The sequence below is a fragment of the Labeo rohita genome, chromosome 19 (genome assembly GCF_022985175.1).
Source record: "Labeo rohita strain BAU-BD-2019 chromosome 19, IGBB_LRoh.1.0, whole genome shotgun sequence".
NCBI lineage: Eukaryota > Metazoa > Chordata > Actinopteri > Cypriniformes > Cyprinidae > Labeo > Labeo rohita.
Window position 1 is genome coordinate 16,968,052 of NC_066887.1, and position 23,302 is coordinate 16,991,353.

General features: G+C 34.7%; 1 protein-coding gene across 2 annotated transcripts; it reads left to right on the forward strand.

Annotated features, from left to right (window-relative positions):
* Positions 1-469: 469 nt before the first annotated feature.
* Positions 470-23,055, forward strand: sfpq (splicing factor proline/glutamine-rich). 2 transcript variants are annotated; one of them, XM_051137734.1, is made up of 12 exons: positions 470-1,136; positions 1,615-1,803; positions 1,892-2,193; positions 2,298-2,393; positions 2,687-2,883; positions 2,971-3,055; positions 3,136-3,250; positions 3,340-3,388; positions 4,106-4,212; positions 7,812-20,524; positions 20,646-20,726; positions 22,949-23,055. In XM_051137734.1, exons 1-10 carry the CDS (start codon positions 600-602, stop codon positions 7,929-7,931), a joined length of 1,797 nt encoding a protein of 598 aa, XP_050993691.1. In that variant the 5' UTR covers positions 470-599; the 3' UTR covers positions 7,932-20,524; positions 20,646-20,726; positions 22,949-23,055. The 2 variants fall into 2 exon arrangements, with proteins under 2 accessions (XP_050993691.1, XP_050993692.1); XM_051137735.1 differs by having other exon boundaries at positions 20,472-20,524.
* The last annotated feature ends 247 nt before the right edge of the window (positions 23,056-23,302 follow it).

The following is a 23,302-nucleotide window of genomic DNA, read 5'->3' on the forward strand; positions in this document are numbered from 1 at the left end:
GTAATATGCATTGCAAAGAACTTCATTTGGACAACTTTAAAGGTGATTTTCTCAGTATTGTTTGGCACCCTCAAGAGTCCAGATTTTCAATACCTGTATCTCTGCCATATATTGTCTTATTCTAACAAACCATACATCAGTGGAAAGCTTATTTGTTCAGCTTTGACTTGATTTGTGGGCTCAAATATATTTAATTTAAGTTTCACTAGAAAATGTCAGTGTATATTTGACAGCACTTTGACCATGCAAGACAAAGATGTAAATAAACAAAGATGTGTTTAAAGTATGCTAAAGTGTACTTGTTTTTCCACAACTGCTTTTACCAGTTGGGTAATGGGTAGTTTACCACATTCATACGTGCTCAAGAACACGAATGCCACTAGAGTGCGCTAGTAACCCAATGGACCGTTAGGGTTTGATTTTGGGCGGAGGCTTGTGAGTACGTCGGTCCTCCCATTTCTATGATATTCTCGCGCAACCAGCGGCCATTTTACAAAGCCAGCATCGGGAGTGCGGGTTATCAGCTCCTCTGTAGTTTTTGAATATACTCCTGTCGAAATCTTTTTAACGGTTTTTCCCCCCAGTCTGCTTGTTTGAAAATGTCTCGCGACCGGTCACGCAACCGTGGAGGATTCCAGCACCGAGGCCGCGGAGGAATGGGAATGCGTGGTGGCATGGGAAACCCTAACTTTAGAAATCAAAACCAGCATCCTTTTCAAAACCGTGGACCCCATATGGGTGGCGGATTTAAGCCGAATCAAGGAAACCAACTCAACCAGGCCTCTACACCGCAGAAACCGCAGGAATCCAATCAGAACAAGCCAGTGGTCCAGTCACCCCCGGCTCAAGGCCCTGGTCAGGCCCAGCCGAGCAACAACAAAGGCCCGACGCCGCAGCAGCCCGCCGCTAGCCCCGTTCAGCCGAAGATCCAGTCTCCACCGCCACAGAATAACGTGAAGACTCCGGACCTCGGTTCTCCACAGAACCAGGCCAGAAAGAACCAACCCAAACCTGGGATGGGAAATGGACAAAAACCGCCTGTTCCCGTGAAGAAAGACACGGAGCAGACGACGACGACGACACCACCACAACAACAGCAGCAGATTACAAAGAGCGAGGACGACACTCAGCCTGAGGTAAAATAACTCAATACTTAAGAAAAAACACACAATAGTGTCGTTTTCGTGAGAAAAGGGTGATTTGAGTAAGTTCCATTTATAAAATTATAACTTTTAGCACATGTAAGTGTTCGGTAGTACATGGGTACTGAGGCAGATCCGCCATTTTGTAGACGCTGAAACAAAGGTTGAATTGCATAGTGGTGGGTCTGTCCATATAAAATGTATTGAAGCATGATGGTTTATAGGTTTATTTCGCTTTTTGAACGGTAAGAGCGTGTTTTATCTCTTTTGCTAACATTTCGGTGTTTTTGTGTGGCCGACTTGTTTGATAAAATTAGGTCATGTATGGGTTGTGCGATGGAAGTTAAACGGTTGTCGTTCACTCGCACTACCAAGGACTCAAGTAACAGTGATTTGCCGCTTGTCGCAATTTAGCCGCACGACAGGTTTGCGTTAAGATTTACGTATTTGTTTTGTTAACGTTTAATTTTAGGGATTGAGGGCAACACTGTCCTTGCTGCGAAAGCCCGGGGAGAAAACCTACACTCAACGTTGCCGTCTTTTTATTGGAAACCTACCAAACGACATTACTGATCCTGAATTCAGGAAACTGTTTGCAAAGTATGGGGAGCCCAGTGAGATTTTCATCAATCAAAGCAAAGGATTTGGATTTATCAGACTGGTAAGATTCATAACTTTAAAATTTCATGCAATTAAGAATGAACAAATAAATGTATATACATAAAAATAATATTTTTAATATGTTTTAGGAATCCCGTGCCTTGGCCGAGGTTGCAAAGGCTGAGCTGGATGATACTCCGATGAAAGGCAGACCACTTAGAGTTCGTTTTGCCACTCATTCTGCTGCGCTTTCAGTGCGCAACTTGTCTCCATATGTGTCCAATGAGCTGTTGGAGGAAGCTTTCTCTCAGTTTGGAATGGTGGAAAGGGCTATAGTTATCGTAGATGACCGTGGCCGCTCAACAGGGAAGGGCATTGTTGAGTTTTCTTCAAAGCCAGCTGCACGGAAGGCCCTTGATCGGATCAATGATGGAGTGTTCCTTCTCACATCGTAAGATGAAATTCACATAATTTGCAGAATTTGGCATAAGAGCCATTTTTGGCAGTAGATTTCTAGAATGTTGTCTCTCAACCATTTTATTTGTTTAATTTCAGTGCTCCCCGTCCAATTGTGGTTGAATTGTTAGAGCAATACGACGATGAGGATGGTTTGCCAGAGAAACTTGCACAGAAGAACCCCAGTTATCAAAAGTAAGTTCCAAATGTTTTATCACATATTTTACAGTCTGTGAGTAGAATCAAAGCCCCTTGGGATTCGCAATCAATCTTGAGTTATATGGTGGTTGTAAAATATTTGCAGACTTTTGTTTTGTAAATGAAGTTGGACAGATGGTGTGACAAGCATTTGAGTGGGTTCATTTGGTAGCTGTAAAAAAGACGTTATGTCTTTTGTAGGTTTAGCACAGCTTTCTTTATTCAGATGAATCCCCCTCCCCTTAATGGTTTATTGGTCATAATAGTTAACGGTTGCGTTTTGACCCCAGGGAGCGAGAGCAGCCTCCTCGGTTCGCCCGTCCTGGCAGTTTTGAGTTTGAATACTCTCAGCGATGGAAGTCTCTTGATGAGATGGAGAAACAACAGCGGCAGCAAGTGGAGAAAAACATTCGTGAGGCCCGTGAGAAGCTGGAAGCAGAGATGGAAGATGCCTATCATGAGCATCAAGCAAACATGCTCAGACAGGGTGAGTATTGTCTCTACTGAGTTAATGTATTTGTTTGGACTTTTATGGGATGAATAATTGATTTTGGGAATCATTTTGTTTTAAAAGACCTTCTTAGACGTCAAGAGGAACTTCGTCGCATGGAAGAGTTGCACAGTCAGGAGATGCAGAAACGTAAAGAAATGCAGCTCAGGTATGTATGATGTAGTGTGTTGTGTTGCTGGAAGCCCTTGCTGTAATAGTAGTTAACTGATTGGTTGTTCTCAATCTCAGGCAAGAAGAGGAACGCCGGAGGAGAGAGGAGGAGATGATGCGGCAGAGAGAAATTGAAGAACAAATGAGGCGCAAACGTGAGGAGTCTTACAGAATGGGCGGCTTTATGGATAACGTAAGTTATGCATTTAGAAAGCTCTTGGCTTTTAAATACAGTGTTGGTTAAATAATTTGAGGTAATGTGATATTTTCCTTTTTCTACAGAGAGAAAGGGAGATGAGGATGAATGCTAGTGGAGGTCTGGGGTTGGCTGGTAAGATGTGTTTTGTTTCTCAGTGGTTCATTGTCTAAAAACTGTCTAAAAATTCTGAAACCTGACCTTTGATTTATTGTTCATACTTTCTATGGCAGGTAGAAAGCCTTTTAGTATATTATGAAAATGTTTGCCTTCAGGTCATAGTACATGTGTCTGTAAAATCTTCAATGATTTTTAAAAAGTAAACAACTTATACTGCCATTCAAAAGTTTTTGAACAAATAATTCAATATTTATAAGAGTTCTCTCATGCTCCTCAATGCTGCATTTACTACAAAAATATAAAAGAAAAACAGTAATATTGTGAAATTGTTATAGTTTAAAATGATGATTTTTCTATTTTTATTCCTGTGATGGAAAGCTGAAACCATTACTCCAATATTCAGTGTTGCATGACCCTTCAGAAATCAATCTAATATCCTGATTTATTATTTTTATTATTGATGTTGGGAACAGTTGTGCTGCTTATTTATTTTATTTATTTGGAATCTATGATTCTTTTTCTTTTTTTTTTTTTTTTTTTTTTTTTTTTTTTGATGAATAAAAGGTTTGGATGGATAAAAGGAAGGGTGACATTTATCATGCTAATTATTGATATCGACTGATATGAAAAATTCAGGATAATTTTTGGCCATATCACCCAGCCCTAACCATAAATGATTTTAATGATTTTCTATACTGATTTTTTTTTTTTTTTTTTTTTTTAAACAAATAGATATGCCGTTTGGGTCACCTAGCCAGAAGTTCCCATTGGCAGGAATGAATTTTGGGGACCAGGGAATGGGTGGACCAGCATCAGGGGGCATGGTGCCCAACGAAATGGTAATGTATTCTTGAGTTGAAATCGAGAGTGAATGTGCTGGATGTATGTGTGTGTTGTATGCCCAGTAATCTTTGAATTGGGCTGGTGTGGTTCCTGGGAATTGAGGCCATTTTGTGCTTGAAGGTTTAGTGTGGATGGATTATTTCTAGACTCGTCAGTGGGCAGTGTGTTTTGATCCCTGTTGTGATTCAATTATATTGTCTCCATCTAGTGGCAGATGTCATTGCCAGCACTCAAGCTCAGCTCTCCTCACTTTCCTTCTCGTGTTACTTTGGATGTCTGTCTGTACTAAAGCCCAAGATTTTTTATACAACTGTTTGCTTACAACACATACTTGTAAGTCCTGTCTAAATTGCAAGAAAGACAGGCATGTTTGCGCTGTTTGATGTGTAGTCTTTAAATTAGCAATGTGCCATCTTTTCAAACACAAAGCCTGGTGAACCAATACCGTATGACATGCTGTGCTTGTTTTGTGGTGAAATATATCTTTGTAGGTTTTTTTAGTTTACTGTTGCAAACCCATGTCAAAGTCATGTCAGTGCTGCGATGGTACCCGCATGGAAATGCAGTTTCCATGCTTTGAGCTCTTTTTGTAGTGTCGACAGACTGGGCATTTAGTGCAGATAGACTTTAAAGCAACTTAATCACAAAATGAATGCAACAAGAAGTTACAGTGACTGAAAATGATGTGGCTGAGCTTTTGAGGAGCTGGTTGGAGATGTGTTGGTTGGCATAAATCCTTAAATTTTGTTGATATTGGATGGTGAGAGTGGGGTTGGGTTTGACCCATTTTTGCTGTAATGAAAACAAATGGGGAATTTTCTTTGAACATGCACATTTCTCTAATCAAGAAATAATTCTGTGCCTTATTTGGTGTGCTTTTAGATATTTGCATTTTAATTTTAAGAGTGTAAGCATTTGTCTCAATTACTACAGCAGTTTGCATTAATGAGGTAGCTACACCACTTAATCATTCTAAGTCCATACTTAGTGAATTTGTCCTACTTGTTTACCTGTCCCGAGCCTTTGCTGGGAAGCTGTGTGTTGCAGCAAAATAATTCAGCACGGCCAGTGCCTTATAGATTGTTGCATTGTTGAATTTGTTGCCTGAGTGCTGCTTTCCCTGCAGTATTTTATTATTGTTTTTAAAATCGCTGAAACTTTTTATGCATTTGTTACAGTCAGTGTTCAGAATATGGGAATTGGCCTTTCCTTCCAATAAGTTTCAGCAAGTATGAATAATTTCTCCAACTTTCAAAAGGCTTTTGATGAGTAGAATGTGTAATTGAAACCTTACATATTCTCATTTTGTTGTCAAATGCAAAAACCTGGAATTGATATAATGCCAGCATAAATTTAGTATGTTTTAATATAGTACTATTACCAAAATAATATTGATTGATTTTTATTTATTTATTTATTTATTTTTAAATTGAAATGGTTTGAATAGTTTTACAAGTCTCTGAGGGCAAGTATTTTGACTTAAGTAAACATTTTAGTTTTATTTGAATGTTGAAAGTAGATCTCACACTTTTAACTCTTAAAGTCAACATGAAATCAAAACGGACCCCTTCTACTTTTGTCAGTACACAATACTGTTTTTGTGCATGTTATTTTTTTTTTTTTTAATATTTATGAAATATTACTTGCGCTTTTTTTTTTTTTTTTTTTTTTTTTTCTTCTTTTTTTTGGTAATATTTATGAAATGGAATTACTTACTCCACTTGTAAAATTGTCCTAGATTTTATGTGAGTGCTGGTTGTGTTTTAGGAAGAAAACTCACTTTCTAAAGTGACTTTGCCTTTTTAAGACCTGCCTTGAAATGTTTTTTCCTTGTTGACTGTTTGACTGAAATGTTGCTTTATGGAAGAAAAATGGGTTGCCAGTGCTGTTTCATGTTGACTTTAAGTGGTCAACCTATTTTGCTCAAAGAATTGGACTTGCATCAAGCATATAACAGCATTTATTTTTGCAAATTTTCGTTGTGCTGTTGCAGTAGGGATGCACGATATAGGATTTTTGATAATGTGCTGATTTTTATTTTTTTTTATTTTTTTTGGTTAATAGCCGATGCAGATACATTTCTTTTTGTTTGGAAGCAACATCCTGTGTAGAGATTATAAACAAATTATTTAATTTTTTTTTTTTTTTTTTTTTTTAACAAACTTGTTCACGTTAAATAAACAGTAATAAAGTTATTTTATAATGACAGTACACTAAAAACTTTGAAAATAACTATAAATCAATCACTGCATTTAAGTCAGATGCAGTGGTAATCTTAATTTTATATAAAGATTTAACATTTGCAGATGTTCTAAAACTACTACACTTCAATGAATTGATCTGTGTATATATAAATATTTAATTTACATGACACTAAGTAGGTGCCCCCCCAAAATAAATAAAACTCCTTACTGGATTTGCTTTAAGACCTGCTCACTAGCTCACACTAGTGACTGTTGTTCATTCTGTACTTGAATTCTCAGATTAAATGCGCCAATCCAAAACAGTGAATCTAATTGCCGTTCAGGCAACAGTTTGCTTCAAGAATGACCACACTGCTGACGTGATCTTTTTGCTAGCACACCCTGAGCACATGCCGATTCCAATAATATCGTGCATCCCTAGGTTGCAGTGTTTAATTTTAACTTTAAACAGCCATATGCTTAGTTATGGTGATATAAAACCTGGAAAACGTCAATCCACTGCATTACATTTTCGGTTTCCAGTCTAGATGGGCTGATCTTGAACAGTTTGAAATCAGATGTAAAGTAGGAAAATGCTGCTTGCATTTTTACTGCAAACTTAGGATGCTGTTTGTCATGTTTGCAGATATTCTATTTCATCCAATCAACCAGCATCACTACTGCATGTGCTGACAAGTACCGAATAAATGCAGTTTATGACAAACTGAAGAAAAATGGTTTAACATTTAACTATGTGATAGCTAAATAGTTTGAATGAAAAAAATGAAATTTTTACTAACACACTTTTTTTTTTCCTGAGATTAAATCACTTTGAATGTAAAAGTGACCATTAACACATTTTTCAAATTCAGTATGTATAATATATAAGTAAAACCCTGCATAAATGCTTAAACAAATTTAAGAAATAAAATAACACAATTCTTATTAAAAGTAATTTGTTCATAATGTAAGGGCTGGTAGTTGTCTATATGTCTCAGAGAGATTTTTGTATTAAAGTACAAACCTTTCTGCCATAATCATAAGTTTGGGGCATCCAATGCGTTTTTGCTTCAAAATCTCCCATGCAAATTGGGGCTAGTAATTGTTTCCTGCAGTATTTATTATAGAAGCGCTATTGGAATGCATTGTAATGGGATTTGACTAATGAATACATTACCCTCTCTTCCTTTTCCTATGTCACCTCTGGCACCTGTGGATCTGCGTGTTGGAACGGTTTCGCCGATTGTTTTCCTTGGATCCCACTTTTATAATGCTTTGCTCAAAATACACTTGGAACTCATGGAACTTGTTACCCCTTTGTTGCTTTTCTCCCCTACCCATGGACGTAAACTCCATAATTTCTACAAAACTAAAATACCCAACTGATACATAACTGAAAATGGTCCATGTAGCGCAATGAGCGTTTCGCGCAAGGTGGCCCAGGGGGTCCAAGGGGCATGGGTGCTGGAAACCCAGGATTTGGCAGGGTCCGTGAGGAATATGACGGATCTGCCAAGAAGCCACGCTTCTGATCTGGCACTTTAAAATCAAAGTTCGTATGTGGAAATCCAGAGGCTCTGTTTTGGAGTCCCAATTGATGTATTTAAGTTTAAAGAATTTTCTTGCAGTTTTAGCCTGAAAACTCATCCTTTTTGTGGCAAGATTTTTTTCGTCCTATTTTTATTTTGTATTCTTAATAGGTTTAATAATAAAACCATTGAAGTCAGCTGTGGCTTAGTGCTACCAACATGTAATCCCCTTTCTTACTAGTCTTTATCTTGTCATGTTACTTGTGTTATACTGGTGAATATTGTAAATTGTTCTGATCTTACTATGGCTGTGTTCTGTGCCATTCGCATTTAAAATACTACATGTACATTTTCAATAAAGAGTGCAGTTGGTTCTTCAAAAACTCGATCAGGTGTTCTTGGCACAATGAGTAAATTTGTGAAGTGTCAGGCATCTGACACATATGACAGACATAGGCATCCATCTAGTGAATTTTCATCTTAAAAGTCGTTGCTTTGGAGCTGTGCATCTTATAGACCCTTCTATATTTATCGTTGACATTGAACAACCTGACTATTAAGATAAATGGTTCAATAATCTGATATTGGTTTACTTTAACTATTTCCCTTTTTTTTTTTTTTTTTTTTTTTGTGGACAATTTGGCTTGGCTTCATTGGTTTACAAATTACGCCCGTTTCACACATATTCTGATTGCAATGCATCTGCAGCCCATGTGTGGTACGTATGCAGTGCAGAAGCAGTTTGTGCTTTCACAGGACGTGTTTTGCAGTCCACTACTAATCAGTGGCTGTATAGCACGAATACAACATTTCTTATTTTAATTTTAAAATCCAAACAATGTTACTAGAAGATGAAACTTTTTTAGCATTGCAGTTCTTTTTACATGGTACAATAATACAATCTTTCGTAGACATAACCGCAATGAAACACAAATATAAACAATGTGTTATTCAATGCATTTTACTTAGATTTGTATGTTAAATTGCTCAAGCAAGTAGGTAGGCTATCACAAACGTTTAGTTAAAGCTTGGCATTGACCTCCACAAGTGCCATTGTCCCTTTGTGTACTTGCTCTTGCTTTAAATCTAGGGTACTATGAAATCAGTTTTATTTTTTTCCTTGCATTCATATTTATTTTTTCTCCAAATTCAGTTTTTTTTCCCTTTACATTTTCCTGGATTCTTTTTTTTTTTTTTTTTTTTTTTCCATTTCTAACATTTCTAGCAATTTATTAAAAGTTTAAGAAAAATTACTTTTAAGGCCAAATTAAATGTTTGTTTGTTTGTTTGTTTGTTTTTGGTTTTTTTTTTTTTTTTTTTTTTTTTTTCCCAGAAATACTGTCTCCTTAATTTTTCTGGGAAATTCTGGTAAATATTTTTCAGCTAAATATTCTTTAAAAAATGTTTTAATAATACTTGTGTTATTAGTAGTAGTAGTACTTCAGTTACAGCAAGTAATATTTCTGTAACAGTTTCTTCAAGTTAAACCAAGTTTTTATTTTGACAGGTTCCTGTGAAGACCATTTGTTTGTATATATGACAGTTTTTCTCAACAGAAACCGTAAAATGTTCATGAAGTGACTCAGAGCAGTTCTGTGCAGTGTACTGACCCACTTCTTATTTGTACAAAATTTGGATATTTTAACAAAAAAAGTTAAGTCAGTAAATTACATTATGACTGCATTCTGCATATTCATCTGGGTTTTCCACATTGCGGAAATTGTATGGCTCTAGTAGACTTTGATTACATGCATTTATACTAGTTTGTAAAACTGGAACTCTCATCTGTTATGGGAATGGATAAAAATACGCACTGCAAATGGAGTATGTGTGAAACAGGCATTAGATCATTTTCAGAACCTTCCCAGGAAATGCTCTATTATAACTTTAAATCATAAATTATAGTAATACATGTTTGTTCTAAAAAATAATGCAAGTTAACTGTGGACTGCAATTGCATAAATCTCTTGGCCACTTGTTGGGTCTTGTACACAGTCAGCAAAAAACAGGATGCACTCTGTTTCGGAAGCAAATTAAGGTTTATGCAGCATTTTGTTTCCACAGAATTACATCAAAGCTTATGTGCTCGGTTCAGAACTAATCCTGCTAATCTATTTTACAGCTGTTTTACTGGGCAAAGCAGCGGGGGGGATTGGAGGGGGGAGTTTACGAAAAAGTCATATCTTTGTTGTTTTTTTTACTGTGGAAAGTGGCACACATGTATTTGTTACATCCAGTAATATGCCCTTTTCACGGGCTTTACCCACTTGCCAAACATTTTTGAAACCAGACTTGGAAAATGACTTGGAACTGATATTTCAATAGTGTAAACTTGCATATAGTTGTTTTATTATGCAGTCATTGTTGAAGTGTATCATTTTTAATGCACCTAGTGGGGTGGGAGTGAACATTCATTGCCTTTTTGTAGTTTTACTTGGTTTTCTGCACATTAAGATGAGATGGAGGAACCCCATTAAGATGCTATTGACCCTGGAAAAACAATTTGCCTGTAACTGAGCTGTTAGCAAGCAAATATGTGATTCTCTTGTTGAAATACATATTTCACTTCATTTGCGTACAGCATTTTGGCTCATGAGAGAACCTTGGAACTTCAATAGAATTCTCCTGAATAAATTCAACCTCTGTAGAGCTTGCAGGAAACACTGATACTTGTTCATTAAGTAGCATGTTTCTTATAGTGATATAATTTCTACATTTTAAAAGCGTATCTTTTTCTAGTTACTATTGACTGACTTCAATAAAGTTCAAAATGTTGCTTGAAAGCACAATGCTTAAATTGTGGGGTTTTTATTTATTTTATTATTATTATTATTATTATTATTATTATTATATTTTTTTTAATAATGTGTAGTATCCACCGCACCACTTTATAGATTCAGTTGTTTGTATTGGATTATGGATTCATTGTTCTGCAGTTGAAACAAAATGCTACAAAGTTAGCAAATTAGGTTTTAGTATGCCTAGACAATGAAATTGAGTGCTTTACTTTACCCTCTTTGTCTTTGTGTGATTGAGAGGTGCACCGTAGAATATATATTTCTGTAAATGTTACAGCTTAATGACAACAGCATTTTTTTTTTTTTTTTTAATGAATTTGCTATTATTATTATTATTATTATTATTTAATTTAAACAGTATTAAGATTATACATAGTTTATACCTTTTAGTTAATAACATTTTTCATTACCTTTGTGAAACATTCTAGATCAGTTAACAATAACAGCTAATAATGGTTCTCTACTGTTCTCCTTATACTTGCCCTAGTAGCATAATTATAACACCTTAACATACAAATGCACAGCTAGACTTCAATTTTGTATTTGACATTTATAAAATTTATATTAACAATGAACTTATAGCTAGTAATTAATCTATTTATTATTGTGATATTAATATTGTATTTAAATTAATTTCAGTTCACTTTGCATGATGTGAGAGGCCTGCATCAGTTTGGATTTTAGTCACTTTTTTTCTTTTTTGTTTTTTTTTTAAAAAAAAAAAAAAAGTCTTATTCTCACTACTGCAATAGGTAACTAACAGGTATTGCTTTGAGTGAGGACACAGCTACTAATTTGATTTTCTGCTACATTGTTTTCTTACTAAATTTAAACTTTTTTTTCAAAAATTTGGCATGATTAAATTTTTTTTTTTTTTTTTGTTAATTTGAAGGCCATGTGTGCCATTTGAGTTTACCTTAATTCTTAGCATACAATGTTTTATTTTTTTTTTTTTTTTTTTTTTTTTCCCTTTTAAATCACATGGCTTATGTAATTAAGGTAATTATTACATGAAGAATGGAGCTGGAAAAAGGTAATTGCAGACATGCAGATTTTCCTAGATACATTGTGGAAAAATGTTATTGTTTATTGTGTTGGTTTTCTATACATTTTTTTTCCTTAACAGGTTTGTTCGTGACTTCCGAAGTATCTTCAAGTTTGGAACTGTTTTGGATTTTAGCCATTTATCCACTATTAGTGTCAGCTTTATATGGCATGCCCATGGACTGTTCATCTGCTGTCTATTGCATAATGCTCTCGAAATAGCTGAAATGGCTTTTTCAGAACACAAGGCTATAGTCTGACTGGCTTTCAATTTCCAGGAGTCAGGGTGTTTTTATCAGTCCACCTGAAAATCCTTACGAGTTCTCAAGCTTCTTCAGTGAGAACTACAAAGGAAGAACTAGTCACTGGATTTGCCATCATTTGTGAGATTTGAAGAATTGAAATCAAGAGCTTTAAGGGACTTTGTAGCAAGCAGATGATTCATCCTTGACCTGCCAATATACCAGTACCCTGCCTTGTCACCTGCTTTGGTTTGGGTTGTCTATTATTGGTTAGAATGATTAATGAGAGACCAATTCGATACATAATATGACCTGGCATGTAACTATTCAATTACTATTTACCAAATCTTAGTTGGCCTGTTTGTTGTATTTGGAACAAGTATGCTTATTTTGCTCTATCACTAGTGTTGCAACGATACAAATGGTTGTTGCATCTTAAATCTTTGTGTCCCATAATTAGAGTTCGTATTAAATTTGCCATCTCTTTGTAGTTGTTTAACAGTAAATTATCAAAAAATCTCTTCAAGAACCATGTTTTTTAGAAAGTACTCAAATACCACTTTCAGCCTACAGTTTTAGGGCAAGATTCATAGATCCAGAATTCATTTCTTACCTGCTTTATCCAACTTAATAGAAAGCTTTTTTCTTTTTTTTTTTTTTTTTTTTTTTTTTATTCCAGAGAAAGAGAAAAAAAAAGTTTTCAAAGAATGTTGTCTTGTGTTTTTTTTTTTTTTTTTTTTTTTTTTTTTTTTTTTTTAGTTTATTCTAATGACAACTTTTTAGAGATTGCGTTAAATTTGAAAAGAATAATAAATAATCCCTTAAAGTTAAATCCCATAAACTTTTTGATTTAAATCCCAAAAGGTAAGAGATTTAATGGCAGCACACACACACGCATACAGGATGCTATACAGGGCTTGACAGTAAGGACTGCCCAATGTCCTGGGCCAGCATGAAAAATGTTCTGGTCAGTTGTCTGAGTTGTCATTGGCTCGATCGGGTACATATTTGACACACGGACATAAAGCCGCCACTCAGATGGCGCACAATAACGAATTCACTTCTGTTTTACATTGAGTGTACACAAAATGCCCGTCTTTGCAAGTGTTCAAGTAAACACAGTTTTATGGTAACATCTTTAGTTTACGAAAACATTTGGGAGAAAATAGTGTGTCAATACAGATCCGTGCTTTAGGTCTTAATGTGACAAGTCAAAAATTTGACTTTTGTGAATCTGACCAGTTTTAAATGTAATAATTGAAATGTGCTATTCTGTGCTTCCTTTTGTGAGCAACTTTCTTCAGACTACATTTCCTGGATTGCATTGCATTCATAGACTCCATAATTATATATTTCTTTGTTACTTTAGGTAATGTTGATTTAATTGAAGGATCTTTAAAGGGGTCATCGGATGCTAAGTTCACTTTTACATGTTGTTTGAACATTGTGTGTTGGCAGTGTATGTACAAGTCTACCCTATAATGATAAAAATCCATGCAGTGGTTTTTAATTAATCTGTAAAAATAATATCCCCTTTTTCAAATCGAGCCATTCTCAGATGCCTGTCGTTGTGGCATCACATCGACAGAGGTCGCTCCCACGATAGTTGATTGACATGAGCGTTTTACCTCAGATCAGCTGTCACAGTCTGCCCGCTTTGTTTTGATGCCAGAGCAGGGATGTAAGTTAGGAAGAATATCTCCGATTGAGGTGTTGTGTTGCTGGATGTAATAATGAACATAGTGGTCGTCATTTACTCCCGACATCTGAGCCGCTGAAGATGCAGTAGATTGTTTGTTTGTGAAGGGAATGTGCTTCCCATACATGTATCAGTCTATGTTCGTGCAAATTATTCATGACCCAGCTTCACTTACAGCAGAAGTGAGTATAAGGGATTTTTTATGAATCTTTGCGATCGCCTTTCCTAATGATGTGATAGTTAGCCAGTTTAGCGGCTAAACGCGTTAAATGCGGCTAAAGTAAACGATCTCAGAGCAGCTTGTCACTCCACAGAGAGAAGAGAGGGGCGGGGCGAGCAGAGCTCATTTGCATTTAAAGCAGCCTCGACCAGAATGACATTATTTTTGCAGAGCTTATTTTGGCAAGGTAAAAAGGGTGTTGTTTTACACCGCCATTGAGAATTTTTAACCAAAGTATATTATAGACTTTTCATTAAGACCCTAAAGAATCATATCAACTTGTGAAAAATAGGCATCCGATGACCCCTTTAAGTAATTCAAAAAGAGTATAGAATTAAATGGACCTAATCAATCTAATTGCAGAAGCTGCTTTCTTCAAGAAACAAGTGCTATTCCATAAGAGAACTACTCTGGATTGTTCTTGATGTTGGCAACTGGATTTCGTTTTGCCATTTAGAGTGGAAAATTCACAGTTACAGTTACATAATACATAATTTTGCAAGCATTGAGGTTGATCAACTGCTTTCAAGTTGCTACACATTGTCATAAAGAAAAACATTTAATTTGGGAAGATTAATTAAAACAAGACTAATCAGGTCAGATTATTAAGTTTAGACAAAGGCATGAGTCCTGTTTAGAATCTACAGGAGGCTAGGAATTGGACAAATGACCTGAATATTTGTATGTTTCTCCTTCACGCCTTCTCAAATTATTTTAATCTTCGTGAAAGCCTTAAATGAGTGGATGGGAAGAGTGTTCTAATTCCCACCTGAAGGAGTTTATAGCTAGTTGCTTGGATATTAGCAGGAAGAAAGAGACAGATAAAAATTAAGTGACTTCCCAGTTTTCAAGAACACACCACCTCCAGGCTTGGTAAGTGCACAACGCATGATTACTTCACAGTCTGCCAAGTCCTGCAAGCAAACTATTTTAATTGTGCCTGTTTTGATAGTTTGGGGGTTTGGGTTGTTGTTTTGTTTTTCCAATTTAGCTCTACTACCATAGTTTTTAACATTTCAGTCCAGATCCACACTTGGAGAAGAGGAATCGGAGAAAAAAACTGATCAACTTTAGAACCCATTTAAAGACATTGCTTGCCCTCATGTCATTCCAAACATGTATGATGTTTCATCTACACAAGTATAAAATGGACATCATTTCTCAAGCACCATTAGCAGTACTGCCTAAAGTGTTTAGAAATTGATAATGCTCAAAATGCTCCTGTTTAGATGGCTGAAAAAGACAATTGTGCGAAATTTCAAATGGCAGTGGGAAATGTGACTGAACTTTTGGTCACATGGGTTTTGGAGTAGGGATGCACCGAAATGAAAATTCTGGGCTGAAACCGAAAATTCAGGATGCATTTGGACAAAAACTGAAAATGAGTTAGTGTTTCCGTGCTGTAGTATAATCAGCAGGACAGCATTGTGTGAACTGAATTTGTGACAATACAGTGTTACAGTGAAATTGAATATTTTTCTTCATAAACACCCAAAGAACTCATAATAAAAAGTGATTGTAGTATAACCAGTAGGAGTTACACATTACTATTACTATACTGTTACTGTTTTTGTAGTAATATTTTTCAGGTTTCACACTTTGCAGACGATCCCAACAGACTTGTCTCTCAGCTGTGCGCATAAAGATGAATGTTTTTTGTCCAGTGCAGAGGAAAGCTCGTTTTGAGGAAAATTAGGTTGTAGCTCGTCTGTTACTGTGAATGGAAAAAAGAAAAAGTGGTGTTTGTGTAGTAACGATGTTTAGTTCATGAGTTATTATTCTAGAAAATGTCAATCTGTGAGTGTGTTGCCAATTTTACTAAACCCTTTTTCAGGTGCTATATCTAGGGCCCTATGAAATCTGTTTTAATTTTTCTGGTTTCCATTTTTTTTGGACTTTAATAAAATGTAATTTAACCATTAACACTTTTTTTTTTTTTTTTTAATTAATCAAAAAAAGTGTAATTTATTAAAATTATGGAACTTCTACAATACAATACTTACACAATTTAACATCAATTTATTAAAAGTTCCACAAAAATTGCTTGTTGAGGGCCTTATGTTTTATTTTTTTCTCACCTTCTTTTTCTCACCTATTGTTACCAAATTCTTTAAGCTCATTTAAGCATGTCTAATTATTTGAATGCATACAAATTTAATTTATTAATGTTTATTTTTACAATATTTTTTTCTGGCTATCAAATGAAGGCCTAAAATATTAATTTTACCTTTTAGTCAAATGAAAATTAAACTATTTTTTGGCAAACAAAGTTACTATTAAAATTAAAACATGAAAGAAATATTGTGATTATTCCTTAATAAAATAAAGTTTCAACGGTTTTAGTAGTAGTAGTAGTAGTAGTATTACGTACATTCTATTACATGAACACATTTCTGTGTATATGATATGACAATAGTTTTTCTCAAAAGTAACAGTAAAATTTGATGTCATCTTAAACTTTAAAAGTATTTACATGATTGCCCATTTGTATTTTTGGCCTTTTTTTTTTCCTTTCAGCCAAAAACCATGCCATTTCGGTGCATCCCTAACTTGGAATGACAGAAGGGTTAGTCAGTGACGCTTCATTTTTGGGACACTTCTGATTTATTCCCACCTTTGGAGCAGTCTTTATATAGTATAAAATTTATAAAAGACATTAAGTTAATAAAGTTAATAAATTCCTTGCTTTGATTACTTTCTGGAGTTTCAGTAGGCTTGTAGGAATTTCTATAGAATATATCACATAACATTTGCCATTTTTTTTTGACATCACCCTGCATGTAGGTACTTTAAATTTCCACATGCTATTTGATCATGTGACCAGACTCTATGGTTAAGACTCTTTTTCCCTTTGGCAGAATACAGTGGAAACTTGCCTTTTCAGGCTCCTGAGATTTTAGCAAGTGTGACAAGAGCTTGTCTCTGTCTGTACTGTGTATTGAGTGAATGGTGGTGCTATAGCTGAGCATTAGGGGCCAGTGTCCAGCTTACCCACAGACTCCAGCAGTTGGTAACATTGAGGATTAGTTCTACAGATCAGTGGACAGTTGAGCCTGGACTTATTTGCATCAAGAGGTATGCTTGCATATCACCGGAAAAGGTAAGTGATCTTGTCTTGTTCCATGCAAATAAAGTACTACTTTCATCAGCCGTGTTGAAATACTACCAGGGTTCTGGCATCACACTCCTGAAAATGGATTCACTGTGCAGAAATTGTTTTTGTAAGCAATATCTGAAATGTGTTTGGTACTTTGGCTTCCTCTGTGTGTATTTCAGCTGCTCTGTAATGTCTTCCACACGGTAGCTGTCAATGATGACAGCAGCAGCATCACTACTTCCCCAGGCATCGTGCATTTAAGCACCTCACTAATAAAATTCAGGGACCTCTTTAGTGGGGTGGTGGCATTCTATTGACTTCATGTACTGAGATTTTCTTTCTGCTTAGGCAGGGATGAAACAAAATATGGTCTGTTTATGGTGAAAGCTAGGGGAGACCTTGAATCTGAATAGAAATGTTCAGAAAAAGCTTTTTTTTTTTTTTTTTATTATTCCACTTTAAGTTAAACAGCACAAATTTCATGGCTTTTCTGTGGGGCTTTCTATACATGATTTTTTTTTTTTTTTCTCCCCAAAATAACCTTTTTTGCATGGTTTATGCTCAAGCAGCAGAATCTATGACAATTGCTGGTTCGTTGCTTTTATACATACAAAAACTGAAAAGGTTGGGGTTGGAAAGATTTTTTTTTTTTTTTTTTTTTTTTTTTTTTTTTTTTTTTTAAACTCAAGCACTCACCAATGCATGTGATAAATACTGTTAAAAATGGTAATACTGTGAAATTAGTACAATTTAAAATGTTCTATTTTGCTGTATTTGTAATTGTATTCCTCTGGCAAAGCTGAATTTTCAGTGTCACATGATCCTTCAGAAATCATTCTAATATGCTGGTTTGATGCTAAAGGAATATTTCTTAAAGTTTTGCTGCTTAATATTTCTGTGGAAAATGATACAATTTTGGTTACACTTTATTTTAAGGTTTTTTGTAATTATACAAAGTACTAAGGCTGTTACGATTCCTCAATTCAATTTGAGTACTCTATTTAAAAAATAAATAAATAAATCTTTGATTGCATTTTGCCCATGTCAAGTAACCAATGTATTAATAAAAAATGCAGTAATAAAAATACTGCAAAGCAATGCAGGTTTAATATTCACTTTAATTATTTACATGCGTGTAGGTTATGCTAAAAGTAAATGCAACGTTCCATTTCATATTCATATCTTTCTCAATATGCTTACTGTTCATTGCGATTTCAAAATAAAAAGCCCAAACCCTCACATTTACAGTTTGATTGCCACATATTCAATACATTACAGTGGTTGTAGCATTTCTGTGAGAAAGAAATGGTGAAATGTTAAACGTTAAGTGGATATTTGAATTAAATGTTATTTAGCCAGTATTAATCAAGGATTAGATCACAGTCAAGTTTAAAAACGATATTCAGGCCATTGGTGCCCTCTGCAGTCATTTGTTATAATACATAAGGTACATTAGCTCTATTGTGTAGAATAAATGTAACAATTTTGTTCAATAAAACCATATGATTACTTGTTTTGATACTTTATATGAACTGATTATTATTGCCTTATTGGTATTATATATGTAAAAGGCTATTTTTTTTTTTTAGGTCTTTTTATTACTGTAAAAAATATATAACTATCCAAGTACTCGATTAATCTTCAGAATAATCGACTAATTACTTGATTACCAAAATCGTTAATGACAGCCCTACAAAATACTGAGTAATGTTTATTAACATGTACTTACTATAGGGTTAGGATTAGGGTTTGTTGATTGTAATTATGCATATTTACTTTTATCAATGTATTATAAGTACATGTAACATGTAACAACAGTGTTTTTTGGTTTGGGGGGTTCTTTGAATAGACTTTTTTTTTTTTTTTTTTTTTTCTCCTGAGTGAACTATAAGTGCCGTCATTGCGAATTCTAACTTCTGTTTGGATGCTGTTCTGTTCCGGTCTTCATAGGAACACATTCAAATAGTGCCCATCTGTTTTTAATGTAGCTAACGTTGGCATTTACACACTCATTAAACTTTGAGGAGCGAGGCACTGACAAATGACGGGCATTGCAAAGTGATGGTGCTGTAGAACTATGTGCTTTTTAAAAACATTTTAATACGTTTAACAGATTATCAGCTCAGAATATACGATAATTTGACTAGAAACACTGGAGACTGGAAATGCAAAGCAGCCTTCCAGTTAAGAGTCAAGAGTATACATATACATTTACCTGTATTTAGCAGTTACCCCAGTGATGCTTTGATTTTGGATGTTCATATTTATTCAGTGTGTTTTCCTAACAGCGAGCATGTTAGATGCCACAACACTACTGCAGACGTTGCAACTCATACCCTCCAATCTCGTGAGTGCTTAGACCTTGTCTATCAACTTTTCTAGTCTGCAACAAATCTGTTGTAGTTTGCAACAAACCCCTGTATTGAATAGCCTTCAAGTTTGTCATCTTGATGTTGCAAATGTGTATTCATGGCAGTCTAAACAGTTACTCTTTCTTTCTCCTCCTTTCACTTCTCAATCCTGGCAGTCTTAACTAGTCTTTGCTTCATAACTACATGGATTTCACAGTAATGCTGCCTCCACTCTTTAAAAACTTCCCTATGTGGACTGGGGTGGGAAATACTCAGTACATTTATTTGGTGTTTTTTCAAAATCCACTGTGATCCTTTATTTTTCACACAAGTATTGCACTCATGCCAGTGACTCATTCTCCAGCATTGTATCGCAGCTACGTTACTGAACAGACTGTATTAATGGTGCTCTAAATTCACTGAGTGTGTGCGTATTCCTGCTCCTGTGGATGATCCGAGTGCTTCTGTACAACATATTTTATAGTGCTGGATCAGCATTTTGACTGTCTGGATGTGTGTACATGTCTGTTTATCTGCACTGTGATCCATTCATCTTGGCCCCTATCTGTCATTTTGATAATTCTAGTATGGGCCATAAGTTTTTAGCAATATGGAGTGTGATGCCAGAACTAACCTTGTGACCTAGTGGCTGCCTCAGAAAGGCAGGTCTTTAACACAACATCCTTATCTTTTAGAAATTTGGGATTGTGTTTGAGGTGTTGTCTGTATGGAGTTCAAGTGTCATTGACCTTGTCAGTTAGTGATCTGTACAGCAACTGTAACACAGTGTTTCTGCATGAGATGAAGTAAAATTTGCTCTTCAGCTGTATATTAAAAAAACAAAAACAAAGTGATGTAACTTAAGTATACCTAACCATTGAGTACTTTCCATGATATTTTCTTTTTGGCAAGAGAACTGAAGTAGTTATAATAATTTTTGAAAAGGATTACTGAAACGTTAACTCATTGTTTTTCAAAATACTCTTATTGTTAATGATAATAGCCTACTGCAAGTCAGTCATTTAAAGCAGTTAAGACAGGACTCTGTGTACTGGTTTACTTCTGTATCTCACTGTCTTTCTCTCACTGCAGGGACCTCAGGTGATTGAAGGAGGTTAAGCAGCATCATACAATGTGAAATATGGGTAAGCATTCACTAAACACTTCACTATGACAAGTAAATCATGATCCTGCATGTGTTTGTGTGATGGAGTATAAAAGTGTTTTTTTTTTTTTTTTTTTGTTTTTTTTTTTTTTTTTTAATAGGTCAACCAAGGAACCTTGTTCCCTCAGCAACTGAGCGCTATCGGCACGAAATGTTCCTGTACAGTGGACAATAATGTGCAGGTCTGTGAATTAATTAAAAAGATTAGTTCACTCCAGAAATAAAATTTCCTGATAGTATCATTTAAAAAGACACAAGGTTTTTGAGGAAAACATTCCAGGATTTTTTTTTCCATATAGTGGACTTTAATGGGAGCCAACAGGTTGAAGGTTCAAATTAAGTGTAAACAAGTTTACACTATACCAGCCAAGGAATAAGTGTCTTATCTAGCAAAGCAATCTGTCTTTTTCTAAATAATAATAATAATAAATAAATATATACTTTTTAAACCACAAATGCTTGTCGTGCGCTAGCTCGCCTTCATGCATTACGTATTCACATTGGAAAGGTCACGTGTGATGTAGGAGGAAGTACTGACCTAGTGTTTATAAAGCAAACATGCAAAAAAAAAAGTTCAAAGCCCTTTAAAAAAAAAAAAAAAAAAAAAAACACAGACATGCGCCGGTGAAAACCAACGTTTGTTTACAGGAGAAAGGAAGCAAAGTTTCCTTACTTTAGCAAAGGAAAAACTGTCTCGATTAATTAATCTATTTAATCACAAATTAATCACACATCAAATTTGGCTGAGAAATTACTCCCAAAAGATAATTTAAAGTCATTGGTGTTTAAAGCATCAAACAGACATTACAAAAAGTAGTTTCAGCAAGAAATAATTTTAGTAAGACATTTTATTTGATTCAAAATAGAATTTATTACAGATAAACAGATTTAATGTTTAATTTTTCTTATGTTTTTTTTTTTTTATTTATATTTATTTATTATTATTTTTTTTTTTTTTAATTAAATGATACTCTAAATAAGAAACTAAATCTGCCAGCAGGTGGCGGTAAATGTCTTCGATTTATTCAAACAGCTGATTCATTCAGGAATTAAGTAAATGACTCTCTTTATGAATGGGCCTTTTGAATCATTGCTTCAGGAGTTCGTTTAAAAGTTAAACGCAGATTCATTCAGAAACTAAACACCGCTGTGTTGCTCAGGGATGCACAACAATTCTGCTATGGCTTGAAAGGTAATATGTTCTCTACAAAAAAAAGCAAAAACACATTGTTTAAAATATAACTATCAACTTCTTATTTACTGAACTGTTGTATAAAATCACATTTAAACTCGTGTTAGATCGGGACAAAATCGGCACTTGTCATATTGCTCTTGCTGCCAGTGTGATATCCTGTGATTATAAATGAGACAGACATTTTTTTATATATATGAGACTTTTTTTTTTTTTTTTTTTTTTTTTTTTTTTTTTTTTTTTTTTCACCAATATCTTGAATTTTAGGGCATAACTGCATTTGTGGAGTTATTGCCCTGCATCATACATGTCAACAGTCAACTACATGAAACGTAGTGTAATATGACGTACAGGTCTGGGGGCGGGGCCAGTGCGTTAACTGCATTAATTTATCACATTATTTTTTTTATAACTTATTAATTGAGTTAACGCGTTGAACTGACAGCCCCATTTTTAAAATAAATGTTACACCATACTGCTGCTGTTGCTTTTAACAAACAAATTTAAAAGGTATGCAGTAACTGAAATGCCAAAAGAATATACAGTAATAAGCCTTAGTTTTTATCAAAGTTACATCAACACCACATAAAATATAAAAATGTGTAATAATTCACCCAGTTTAATAAATAAAATGGAAATAATAAAATAAGTTCTGGTCTGTGTTATTGATGACTTCAGTATTTTTCACATCATGCTAAATTTTTCAGACTATGAGCCATTCACACATCCCATAAAGGACTGATTATGGAAATTGGATGGTTCTTTTGTATTGCAAACATGGACTCTGAACTGCTGCTAATCATTATTCTTTTGTCTATAATATTCTGACCATTGGTACCTGCCTCACACCTAGATGCACCATCATTGCATCGTTGTTGTTTTTAAGTGGGAAGGTGTAGAGCCCTTTGAAACTGCAATTTAGACCTTCAACCTGTTGATCCCCATTGATGTCCACTATATGGAGAAAGACATGAACATTTTGGATGACATGGGGTTGAGTAAATTATTAGGAAATTTTAATTCAGGAGTGAACTAATACTGTAATATCATAATTTAAGATGTAAGTGACAATGGGGGAATGTCTAATTGTTTTGTTATATAACAAAACAATTAATCTTACTATTTTAAATCACAGATGTGAAATCACTTATGCCACTAAATGAACTAATTTTTATCTCTTTATTTTTTTTTTTTTGTTTTTGTCTTATATAGTCCTGTTGGAGTGTGACACGTGACGCAGCAGCTTGGGAAATTCCAAGTGCAGGACTGGATGCATCATGATTATATCCTATTTATATTAAATAAACTATGTAAATATCCCTATGTCTGGTTTTTGGGAACATTTTTGGTAATCTATTGCATTTTACCTGGAACTGCAGAACCGTGATCATGTAGCTGACGTCATGTATTTTTTAGAGTTCTTGCTAAATATTATTATTTTTATTTATCACAATTATGTGTCTATTAAACTAAATTGGCATGACTTTTAAAAAAAAAAAAAAAAAAAAAAAATAGAGAGAGGAAAAAACACTGGTTGTTTAAGAGCTTGTTCTGTAGGTCTAGGAA